We start from the raw sequence: 13,675 nt of genomic DNA on the forward strand, positions 1-13,675 counted from the left end.
TAGTACAAAGGAATAATTAGATTGCCAGAATGAATAGATTATTTTTTTGAAAAAAATAAGTTTACAAAAATATCCAATTCCTTTATTCAGATCTGTATTCTATTCATAAATGAAAAAATGATTCATCAAATAATATTCCTTTTCAGATCGAATCGTTGGAAAAGGATCATTGGGAAAAACGGATTATATATTTATTTATATTGTACAATATATCCAAAATCTAATCTTTTTTTCCCCCAATATAACTCTTTTCTTAAATTTTTAATGTTATTCATTTAACTTAAGATTAATTCCAAATTTTATGTATAACACCCGAATTATCCTCTTTAAGATTTTTTTTCTCCAGTATCCTTCTAGGTATAGAACAAAGTTAAATCTTCCCTTCATAACTTGTTAATACATTACACTATCTATTTTATGAGCAATATATTTCTTTGATATCAATCACCTTTTAAATCAGCTAACACTTTAACTTTCATTGAAATAAAAGGGGTTTTAGCTTAAATTCAAGTAATTGTCAATCCCAATCTATCCCCTAACAGCAGATACTTTCAATCAATATGTATTAATGAAATATAATTTAAAATCTATCAAATGCTAAGAACAACCATAATTTGACACATGAATAAGATAACGTCACGAAGTTATCGTATACAAAATAGTTTTGATATCATGCAAAACTAATTTATTTTCATAGAAAAGACGCATATAAATTTTTATTATATTTAAAAAAATACATATTTACTATGGATGGAAAAATATATTCGATATCAAAAAAGATTTGCACCGAGTATAAAGGTATCTTAGACAGAGGAAATCAGTTATTTAACGATCCTACTATAGTCGAAAATTTTGTCGAAGAAAGGGATGATCCGAAAGAGAGATTACTAACAAATCCTAATAATCGCCTTAAAAGGACATTATCCATACGTTGGCGTGTAATTTTGAAAAAAATTGATGAAGAGATCAACAAGGTGAACTATAACCCTAAAACATTTTTGAACAGTTCACCGGGGAAGGCTCTCTCAAATTCTTTAAAAGGTTTGCCGAATGAAATGGGAGAGTTGCACAAAATATTCCAGAAAATTGGGATCGAATGTGAAAATTTTATGTATCAAAAGGAAAGCAATCTATCTAACCAGATGGTGCCCTCCAATTTTAATTCTTATAACGTGATCTCTAACCATGGATATCCTGAGGGTCAATCAATGACCGGAAATAATCAGGGTTGTCATTTGCCCTCTTCTAATGTTTATAATCAACAAATATGGCAAAGACAACCTGGTTATGTTCAAAATTTTAATCACATACCCAATTCATATTTGACCCATATCCCATCCGACTATAATAATCCAAATGAGGTATACAATAATCCGAACGAGGTAAGATCTATCACACCATTTCATTATCCTAACTTTCAAAATCATAGCAATATTCCTCCTTGTTATGCAAATATTAATAACATGCAAAATCCCATTTATAATTATCCGTTCATCCAAAATGGATCTTGTGATGTACCTGCAAACATTCAGAGACCTATAAATCAAAACGATCAACAAGTGGCTCAAACAAAACCCTTGAATGAAGATAATAGATTACCAAATTTCAATTATCCATCTTCGCCTCAACAAAGTTGTATAACTAACTATTCTTTAAACACAACTCAAGAGATTCACAACCCCGCTAATTACGTTGAGGTTATTACGGTGGACAAAATAAATTCCGACAATCTGAATGAGCGCTTACTAAAGATTCCCTTAAATAATTCTCCAAATATGGATATTCCTGATAAATCGCCACAAAATGCAATACAGGGGGGAGCCGAATCAGTAATTATCAATAATATTTTAATCCCGACCAATTTGGTAGAGGAATTTACTCGTACTTATTATTTGAATCCAAAAAGCTTGCCCAATAAAAATGTTGATAGCAACCCCCATATTGAACAATGTTCGAAAGATTCACAATATCAACCGAAAAATGATGGACACCAACAAACCAACTCGGTAATTGATTATGTACAAAATAAGTTGCCAAGCGAAGGGAACTTCGATTTTTGCAATCATTTAGCTATGAATGGATATGCTAGAGATGATTCAAATTTGAAAAATCTTCCACAATTTAAAGACTCGACATCTTCTATGCAAAATTTTAACTCCAATCTTTCACCACAAGGTCAAAATATGAACGTTTCCGAATTGATAAATTGTTTCTTTGAAAATCTAAGTTGCAATAATAGTGTAAAAATGAATACTGCGCTAAAGGATACAAATGATACTTCTAGCCAAATAGCCTACGGAGTAATGAATGTCATACCAAACATCATATAAAATAGACGCAATCACTCTACACCTTTCGAATTGACGCTTTCTCTCTTTTAAAAATGGGAAAATCTTTATGATTTTATTCTCAAAAACACATTATAAAAAGAAAAATTTTAAAATAATGGCCCATTTTGCCAATTTAATTTTATCCAGATTAAACAATGTTAAAAATAATTTCAATTTTACTAAAGGTTTTAATATTATTCTCTAGAAGTGTTATGTTAAAAAGGTTTTTCTTCTAAAACTCTTTAAATAATTATTTGTATCTAAAATAAATAAAACTATCTTACTTAACCCACCTAGAATTGAATTGACATGAGTCTGAGACTCTAAATAAAGAATCACAATGTTAAATTTTTCCTAAATTAATTATCTCTTATATTAGAGATCAGAGGTTATATAGAGCCCGGAAATTAAAACCTATAAAAAATTTAAAATAAGAGAACAATCTAAACAGAGAAAAGGAAAAAGGGAGAGGGGGGAGGGTATCCTCTTTGATAATCAACCATTACATGATATAATTGAAAATAATATTTTGTCATGGAGGGGGGGGGGGGGTTAGACTCAGCGTTATTGGTTTAGAAGAGTCTAAAGGTCTCTGATTGAAAGAGGACGGAAGATTATTTATAAAAATAAATCTTTCATATAATTTAAATTCTGAATTTAATTGGACTTCAGATATACATTTATATCCTATAAATAAAATTTAGCAATTTTCAATATCAAGATTTGATATATCCTCAGATCAGGAGTTATAACATTTTTAATGGTTAGAACCTTTGATAATTACAAATCGCTTTATTGATTTTAGTCATAATTAAATCCAAAAATGGAATAAAAGCAGATATTTTAGAGCCTCGATCAAGTTAAACCTTTATTTGTCTAAATGCAAGTCTAGGTTTGCTAATCTCAAAATCTTATAATTTCGCTCTCACCTCAACAATCACATAAATCTTGATAAATTCCTGGATATTATTATCTCGGTTTTCTAAGTTGTAGTATAATAATATTCGCGATTTTCATAACTTTAGCCAAATCCATTTTTTTGAAAAATATGGCATAAATTTTAATATAATAAATAATTTATTAAAACATTCCAATAAAAAAAATCGGCAATCTATTCTAATATTTACCCAAGGGCATACAAAATATGTTCTTCTAGATTCAAAAAATGCTGTAACAGCTTAATGTGTAGACTCTATCTTGTCGTGCAGGCTTTGAAATTTCTCTTTTCCTTTAGTACAAGATGTCTCGATAATTATATTAGCAATTTCTCTCTGTTAGGATATCTCAACATTTCATACACTCTAAAAATTTTCTCATAGTTATTAATAAAGGTAAGTTAAATAGAATATTTTTTTTGGTTGATAAAATTTTCTTATATCCATCAGTGTTTAAGATTTAAAAAATGTAAGAAAATAAACTTTAAATTTTCTTGAGAAAAATATTAATATATAAAAAATAAACAAAATTAATTTTAACTTTTTGTTAATATTTGGATTTTAATATAACCTATTTGAAATAGAATACTTTTCAATACATAATTCATGAAGCCCTTTTACAATTTTTTAAAAATTTGCTACATAAACATATTACAAATAACATGACTGCAAGAGGGGGGGGGATAATGATTGTTAAAATTTAGGGAGATAGAAAGTAAATCTGGATGTTTCCTATAAAATTTATTCATTTTGCTTAGTGTTCTTTAATAAAATTTGAATAAATGAAGGAATCGTTATAATCATGAAATAAGAATTAAATAATATAATCATAAATCGATATTTGGTGCTTAGGATTGGAAGAATATATCATATGCGATAGGTACATAATCAGAAGCAAGAGGAAGGGGGAAGGGCTTGGGGATGTTTATCTCTTTGAAAATTTACCAGTTTTGGTAAAAATTGGTTTAAGATAATAAAAAATTTCCCATAAATACCCCTTACCTCTTTCGATCAAATGTATAAAATAAATATGTTGCTATGAATAATAATTTAAGAGAAAAGTATAAATAAAATGATTTCCAATAAAATTTCAATCAAATAGATATTAAAAAATGTTTATTAACATTTCACGATATTTGAAATCGATCATATATTTTTTTGGAAAAAGTATACCATTTTTAAATTTTCAGCAAAACACACTTATGCTATGTTTGAATAGTGATATTTTTACACACAAGGAAACTAAATAAATTTTTGATATTTATTAATAATTTAAAAATTTTGTTAAGAAATCTAGCAGATCAGACGACATATTTAACAAATTATGTCATACAATTTTGGGCTTATAGTTTTTTAAAAAAATATCAATTGTTCAGGTTAATATGTCATTTTTGACAGCTTTCATTATAAATTGTTTTCAATTTGACATTCAACTAATATTTAACAGCTGTTATCTATTCAATATATTCTTATTCAAGTTAAGAGAATGATAGGAATAAGAAGTGATTTAAGATAAATATAATTATTTTTAAAATAAAATAGGTTATCATACACGATTATTAACCCAGAGATTTCAAATGGTATCCCGATATTCCTATAAGCTTCAAAATTCTCTTACCTTTAAATATAAACATATTGGTTAATTAAATTTTAGTTTAAATTAATTTATTTAATTTATTAGAATCGGTAACTAATAATATATTAATATCTAAACCTTCTGATATTGATTCAAAATACCATGAATCTTTACATTGGAGTATTGAAAGATATTTGGTTATGGCATTATATGGTATATTTCCTGCTTCTTATTTTATAAGTCATCCATGTATGGACTATCTATTGGCATCTTCAATTGTGTTGCATGGACATTGGTTATTTTAAATAAATTTTATACTTTACCCAATATACATAAATAAAGAAGTGATCATATTATATATGTGGGGATGACGCCCCCAGTGCATATACCATTTTTTTCTCAATTAAATTAAAATTTGGTTTAATTTCAAGCTAATATTTTAATTTGTACAATTAGAAAGTAAATACATTATCCCTATTCTTTTGTATTTTAAAAAATGTCTAACTAAATTTATAAATAATATAGTAAATTCACAAAAAAATTAGACAAGTTATTTATGATGTGCCTAATTACAAAAATACAGATATCAAATACAATTAATTTATAAAAAGGTAAGGTGTGTGGCCAGGAATTTTCTATTTGGAGAGCAGAGTTGGGCAGGTCCTCTGGAAAAAGAATCTAGATACAGATTCTTTATAAAAAAATGAATCTTAGATACAGATACTAGTATCTTTTTCAAAATATCAAAAAGATACAAGGTATCTTTTATTAAATTAGAGTATCTTAAATACTAGATACTTTTAAATTATCATTACCAATTAAATTAGAATAGTTTATAAAATACAGTTTTTATTATTTATTTGTGAAGAACATAGCATACACATATAAGAATGAATATTTGCAATAATTAATAAAATATTTATTGATGACTAGGTTTTATGTAAAAAGAAATTTAATAAAATCATTCGTATTCACAAAAAAAAATTATAATAACCAGAGATTTTAATATTAATTTTTGCCCATTAATAGTATAAACAGGGAAGGGAGAGTAGTATATTTAATGGTAGTTGAAAATGTGCAAATAAGAAAAAAAATTAAATCAAATGGTTAATTAGAATTTGCAGGTTATTTTCTGTTGTTTTAAATATAGATTATATTCGGAGTATATGGCTAAATGGCATCTCTAAAAAAAATATACTAGTTTTATTTTATTCATTATCTTTGATAAGTATTTATCATTACTTGTTTGTGATATTTATGTATTTTTTTAAATTAGATATATTTTCTAATTTGACTTATTAATTCTTGCATTTGTAATATCATATATATATATATAAATATCATTTAAACTCTTTTCAAATTTTTTTTATATATTTCTTGCAAAATCATTAATTATATATAAAAAATATAAAAATAATGTACAACATTATATTATTTAATTGTTAATTACATAGCAATTTTCTTTAATGCATTTTAAATTGATTAAATTTTGTAAATAAATACTGTAATGTAATTTTACTTATATCATAAATAAATAAAAGTAACTAATAAAGTTAAATTCTACCTTATTATAATTATTTTATTAAGAACCTTTTAAAATTATCTAATATTATATATCAATTATAGCTTAAATATTTCCTCTAATTAGAACTTTCTAAAATATTTAAATATAAAAATTAGGGAGGTGTCGATATTTTTTATTGGATCACATCGGGCCGATATTTTACCCATTTTAAAATATCGGTTATCGGTCAATATTATAAAATTTGATCCGAACAAAATTAAAATGTTATAAAATTAAAAAAATAGTTATATCTGAAATCATTTATTTTTATAAATAAAATCGAAATCCATTTTTATATATTTTTTTTTAATAATAATAATTAATTAATAAACATTCATATTGTTATTTTTTTGCGCATTCTGTTTATAAAAGTGTGCTATAATCTCTTCAGAATCTGTTTTTAGTGAAGCTGGTGATATTGACAGTTACTATTGCCGCAAGCTGACTGATAAATTGGAAATATTGGTATTTCTAAAAAGAAATCTCCGCTATATTAATGTTAAATATTATTTTAAATATTTATTTTAAATTTCATAATATAATTGTTTATTACTTAATATGTATATAGATTAATGTTATTACTTATTATATAAAAGTGATTTAACAATAAAAATATTTTATATACTTTTAGAATTGCAATCGAATTGAATATAAACTATAACTGATCATTATAATTTATTTAAATGACATAAGTTATGGTTAGTGATGTTAAAGTAACTAGTTACTTGTAACATTTTGGCTAAAAAATAACTGTAACTAGTTATATTTTTAAAATTGTAACTAGTAACTGTAATTAGTTATAATTTTTGAAATGTAACTGCCAAAAGTAACTAGTTACTTTTAAAGATATATTCAAATAATTAATTTTATTTTTAATATGTTATGATATTTTTTAAATTAAATTTATTTTTTAAATTAAATTTATTTTTTAAATTAAATTTATTAATTTAAAATTTTGTGAAAATGTCTGATTGTTATAATTTCCCGTTCAAATTGATTTTCTTTTCTTAAATTGTTACATTGCTGCTGGGCTTCATAATTTTGTAAGCAAATTCAAGTAATTTAATAAATTTTAATATTATATTTATTTACATGTAGCACAATATATTTTTTCCGTCAAGTAACAAGCATTGGAACTTCATATCATACGTAATAAAAAAAAATTTTAATTTAGTATAAGGAAAAACAAAGACAGATTATTTAAGAATTTAATATTAAATTATTAATCATTACTTACAAGAACCAAGTCTAACAAAAATATCATGTTATAGGTTTAATAATCTTTATGATAATGACAACATCATTGCTGCAATTCTTCACCCTTTATTTAAAATTGACTGGCCTTGGATTAGGCAAGAAAGGAATAAAGCAAAAAAGGAGGAAATTTTAAATTTAATAAATACCTTAATACCTCAAAGTGAATCCCAGACGAATGAATCATGCTCAAAACCAACATCACTTGATGTAGTTGGATTTTTTGACCTAAAGCGCCAAAATATTCTGGATAATGAACTTATAGAAAACTTTATCAAATCTAATAACAACACTTTTTCTTTATATAACGATTTTCCAAAGTTAAAATTACTCTTTATTAAATATAATGTTGTTCTAACATCAAGTGCTCCCGTAGAGCGCTTGTTCAGTCTAGGTAAGCTCATTTTTGGAGATAAACGAGCACGTCTCCTAGATAATAACTTTGAAATTAATTTGTTGTTAAAAGCAAATAAACATTTATTAGATTCTAATTTTTATGAAAAATAAATGTTTTTTTTCAATGCAAATATATATTTTTATATTCGATGTAAATATTCAATTTTGCGATATTTTTTTATATAAATAAATTGTATATTATTTTAAATAACTGATTATACTTAGTTTATCCTAATTTTTTTTATATTAAATAAATGCATTCAATAAATAAATAATGCGCATATGAATGATGTATAAAGTAAGTAACTAGTTACTTTTGAAAATAACTGTAACTAATGACTAGTTACTTTTGTAAAAATGTAACTAGTAACTGTAACTAATTATGTTTTTGCCAATGTAACTAGTAACTAGTTATGTTTCAAAAGTAACTTTTAACATCACTAGTTATGGTATGGTTAAATTATAGATGTTATACTAATAAAAATATTAAAAATTAAAACCATTGGTATCTTTACGGAATACAAAATTATATATGATATCGAATCGGTAATCGGCCGATATAAATCTAATATCGGAAATATCGGATCGGATCGACCTCTAAAAAGTGGTATCGGTATATATACAAAATGATTTTAATTTGATAATCAACCATCCATCTTCTATAAAAATTTTTAATAACAATTATCTAAGAGGGACTTATGTATAGGTATTATTATGTTAATAATTATAAAATAAAAATGTAAACTATACTTTAATATGTTTAACAAAGTTTGTAGAGGAGTTTGTTCAACCTTTAATAACTTTTTTACTTATGCAATTTTGACATTCGGCTTGTACCTTGTCCTTTTTCACATGAATTACTTTATAAAATTCTCCATCTAGAATTTTAAGATTCGGATTTGATTCAGGAGAACCTATCTCTATAATTTCATCTTATCTGTATCTTTTTAAAGAAAATGAAAAAGATACAAGATTCTTTTCAAAATAAAGGATCTTAGATACAGATACTAGTATCTTATTAAAAATGTCAATAAGATACTGAGTACAAGATACAAAAGGATCTTGTATCTTAGATACAAGTATTCGCGGTACTGCCCAACTCTGTTGGGGAGTGATAATTTCTTACATTAAATGATTTTTTTTGAGCATAAAATATTTATTAGAACTAATCATATTTGAAAATATGATAATTTACAACAAAAATAATAAAATATGTAATATAAAATATTAAGATCCAATATAATATGGTTAAAAAATATTATAGCTATATAAACTGTTATGTAACTCACAATAAAATATAATAAACATTTTATAAAGATCTAAAAAGTTTGTCAAAATATTGTAAATCTTCTTTCTGATTGAGCCTTATTTTAATATTTATTTTGTGCTGGGGATTAGATCTCGATGAGTAAAGCTAGTCTATTCAATTTAAGATGTTATGCTTTTGATATTTTTTGTTCTCTATGAAAAAAGGTCCTCTTATTTGTGCTTATACTAATTGGTATCATTGCCAAAATATACAAAAATTTTAATATATTTGGTAAATATTATTTAAAGTATGCAATACTTCCACTCTATTTCTTGGAAAATTATCTACTAAAATGAATCTCTTATACTATTTAAATTCTGAAATTAATTGGCCTTCAGTTTTTTTAAATTATTATCTGAGTTTGATGGCTCGCTGATTTCGCCATTGCCTAATAAATTAGCGACGACCAAGGCATGCTATTTAAAAGAATTTTTTAATAAATTTAATATATAATTAATGTATTAAATTTTTTTATAATTTATTTGGGTGCTCTTAGTTCTAACAATGTTAATATAGTTTAATTCATTTCTTAAATTATTTTCTCTTTCACTCCTATTTAAATTTATGTATTTTCTCATTCTCAGAAATAGACGAAGGAAATGCATTTTTACACAGTCACATAAGCAACACATTTTAGGAATATTCTATGATTATTAAAATATAAATTTGGAATGCAAGCATAATATAAAGTAAGAAATATAATAAATTAGAAATCAGATTTAGTAAAATGATATTTTATCAATATTTGTTGGACATAAAGAAGTACTTTTTGCATTGAGTATTACAGCTATCGAACAAAATTCTTCACCTGGGTGTACTCGTTGAGATATACAAAGAACCTTCCTAGATAAATTAGCAATCCTTAAAAGTTCCAATCGCCTTTTTTTCTTATAATTAGCTCATCCTCTTCTGGTATGTTATGTTGGCAATATGGCATTCTTGCTATCTATTGCTAATGATGTTATAATTGTGGCTTGGGGAGGGGATGTATACAAGCTATTTAGCTATATATTAACTGAATGCTTGCCCATTTGAATCTCACTCTGTGCATTTCTATCATGCTTAAAAGGTTTTAAATGTTTAATTAATAATTCAATGATGTCATAGAATTCGAATTTATGTATTCTGGAACAATTTTAAGATTTTGTAATATTGTTTAAATGAAAATTATAATATAAAATTTGAAGCCCGGGGATTGGAAACCTATGATCACGCTTTTTTGCATATTTTCTTTTAGGCAAATGATATCTGAGCAATCAGACTTATTGATTTGTATGTGTGTTTCTATTTCACTGCAAAATAAATCATAAATTTATTGTTGTTCCCTTTTGGGAGGAAAAAAATTCCACAGACTCCCTGAATGGATTTAATCATGTGTAAAGTTCGTTAATTATATCCATTCGTTATTCGATATCTTTTGGTTTTCAAAGTTGTAATAATAATATTCGCGATTCTCATAACTTCAGCCATTTTCATTTTTTTGAAAAATTTTTCATAAATTATAGTGTAATAGATAATAATACATTACATAATCGGCAGTCATTAAATCAAATATTGTATCAGCTTTAGATGAAATATGTGTTTCAGGGGATTCTGATATTTCTCTAAGAGCATACAAAAGGCATTTCTAGATCCAAAAAATGCTCTAACAGCTTGATGTCTTAGACTCCATCTTGTCTAGCAGGCTTGCGGTTTCTTTTTCCCTGTAGCACCAGAAATTATAGTGTAATAGATAATAATACATTACATAATCGGCAGTCATTAAATCTAATATTGTATCAGCTTCAGGTGAAATATGTGTTTCAGGGGATTATGATATTTCTCTAAGAGCATACAAAATAGGCATTTCTAGATCCAAAAAATGCTGTAACAGCTTTATGTCTTAGACTCCATCTTGTCTAGCAGGCTTGCAGTTCTTTTTCCCTGTAGCACCATAAATTATAGTGTAATAGATAATTATACATTACATAATCGGCAGTCATTAAATCTAATATTGTATGTGAAATATGTGTTTCAGGGGATTCTGATATTTCTCTAAGAGCATACAAAATAGGCATTTCTAGATCCAAAAAATGCTGTAACAGCTTGATGTCTTAGACTCCATCTTGTCTAGCAGGCTTGCAGTTTCTTTTTTCCAGAAATAATTATATTCAGCATATTCTGTCTATTTGGATATCTGTATATTTCATGCACTCTAGAAATTTTCTAATTATAGTTAATAGTAGAGATAAATTAAATAGAATTTTTTTGGTTGATTAAATTTTCTTATATTCATCAGTTTTTTTAAAAAATGTAAGAAAATAAATTCTTAATTTTCATGATATTAATATACAAGAAATAAATATTTGAAATAGAATATTATACCCTATTTGAAATAGAATACATAATTCACAATTTTTATATTTTTTTCATAAATTCTTTCTTAGGGGCGGGACTAAATTGCAATAATGTTAGGCAGTTAAACGCACCCTATATTCATATCTAATTAATGAATATACTAATTCATAATATATAAATAATATTATCATATATTCGTACATATATTTCCATTATATGAATATATATATATCTATGTATTATAATGTAATTATACATGAAATTCTACATTACTACAAAACGCAATTTACATTAGTATTGATAAATTACAAATCTATCTATTTTTATTTGAATATTTTACATATTAGCAAGATCAAAATATAAAAAAATTAAATACAAAACTACATATTTATTGGAAGGACCTATTTTATTTAAAAAAAACTTATATTTGAAAATAAATTTTGCGAACTTCATAAAATAATTAACATTAAAAAATCGGATCAAGCCGATATTTTCTAAAAATGCTAAATATCGACCCCTATCCGATATTTATCGGCATAGCCCTATTTCCACCATTTGTAAAATACCTACCCTATACATTTTAGACAATTTTATTAGATACTGCATGTATTCCCCTCATTCATGGCTAACACGAATTCGAGGCGAATATTACAAAATACGCTGGTCGCGAACTGTGAATAAGCGGCCCTGCATTTGCAGTTAGCACGAATACGTTGTGCTTTATTTATATACTTCGCGGCGAATTCGCGCTAACTGTGAATGCACGGTTAGGCCTCATTAATATAAACGCAATTTTATATAGCGGTACGGTATTTAACGCTGCGTTATTTACAAATCAAGCCAATAAATCGGTATAGTTTATATATACGGGACGAAACGATGAAAAGCTATGATTAAATTTGAAAAACAATTTCAAAAATTATTAACACTGCGCATATACTGCAAGTAATAAACAACTATTATATTACCTTAAAAATGTGGAAATATATTCCGTCGGAATCGGAATAATACAACTAGCAAACAGACGATAAAAAAAAAAATTTTTTTGTAAAAGATATTTTGCAACTCAAATTCTAGAACGCTTTGGGTTGGCCCTAGTCTTGGCACTCCTGTATTTTTTTATAATATATTTTATCTACAGAAAATAAGATTAGTTTTAATTATTGTATTGTTTTTTTTAACGGAATAATCAATTTGGATTGAAAGAAGGAAAGAGATAGAGGGAAAGAAAGAAAGCAAATAGGATATAATTATTTTATAGTTCTTTTATATAATTAATTATCTTCTATTTTATTCATATAAATATGTATATTATGCTCTAAGGGGAATGGAGGTTGTTATGAGCGATTACGTCGATAGATGGGACAGGTATAATAGATACAACTTTTTCGGGAAAATGGCCAACATGTCCGTTCTCTCCGTGTCCGCCACAACCCTAGGACTCTTGTTTTATTTCAACTACACTGACGTTGGTTTGATCAAGGCTATATCTCTCTTATGGCATTTATAATTTTTTTTTTATTGTATAGATATGATTTCAAAATTTATGATAAATTTAATTTGAAATGATACCTTTTACGAGATAAAATGCTAATATATTTTTCTCTTCGGAGAAAAAAAAATTAATAATAATATGCAAACGCTTGTTAACGCACAAAAATTAACCAAGTTGTTTCATTATTTTTAATTTAACTCCTTTTTTATTTATATAATCAAAACTGTATTACTTTTTAGTTCTTGTCCACACTTCATACAATTTCTGCTTTTAAAATTGCAAGCGTTTTAACCGCAGCGTTAATCGAGTGTGTATCAGGAACCTCGTAAACGTAATTTTTCTCTATTTATATACTTTTAAAATGGCTACTTTTATGATTTTAGAAAAATTGTATTATCAAGGATCGTTAATTTTCTTTCTTTTATAATATATATATTTTAATTCAAAATATTATTCGACGATTCGTATACATAATTGCT

The 13,675-nt window shown here is 25.7% G+C and overlaps 2 protein-coding genes across 2 annotated transcripts; both read left to right on the forward strand.

Annotated features, from left to right (window-relative positions):
- Positions 1–746: 746 nt before the first annotated feature.
- On the forward strand, positions 747–2,330 carry LOC135927036 (putative uncharacterized protein DDB_G0282499). Its single transcript, XM_065462972.1, has one exon. The coding sequence runs from the start codon at positions 747–749 to the stop codon at positions 2,328–2,330; it is 1,584 nt and encodes a 527-aa protein (XP_065319044.1).
- A 2,337-nt stretch (positions 2,331–4,667) lies between these two features.
- On the forward strand, positions 4,668–13,575 carry LOC135925870 (succinate dehydrogenase [ubiquinone] cytochrome b small subunit, mitochondrial-like). The gene is made up of 4 exons (XM_065461410.1): positions 4,668–4,767; positions 4,808–4,903; positions 4,947–5,136; positions 13,025–13,575. Exons 1-4 carry the CDS (start codon positions 4,752–4,754, stop codon positions 13,209–13,211), a joined length of 489 nt encoding a protein of 162 aa, XP_065317482.1. The 5' UTR covers positions 4,668–4,751; the 3' UTR covers positions 13,212–13,575.
- Positions 13,576–13,675: the final 100 nt, after the last annotated feature.

This window comes from Gordionus sp. m RMFG-2023, chromosome 3, assembly GCF_954871325.1.
Source record: "Gordionus sp. m RMFG-2023 chromosome 3, tfGorSpeb1-WG-v2, whole genome shotgun sequence".
Lineage (NCBI taxonomy): Eukaryota > Metazoa > Nematomorpha > Gordioida > Chordodea > Parachordodidae > Gordionus > Gordionus sp. m RMFG-2023.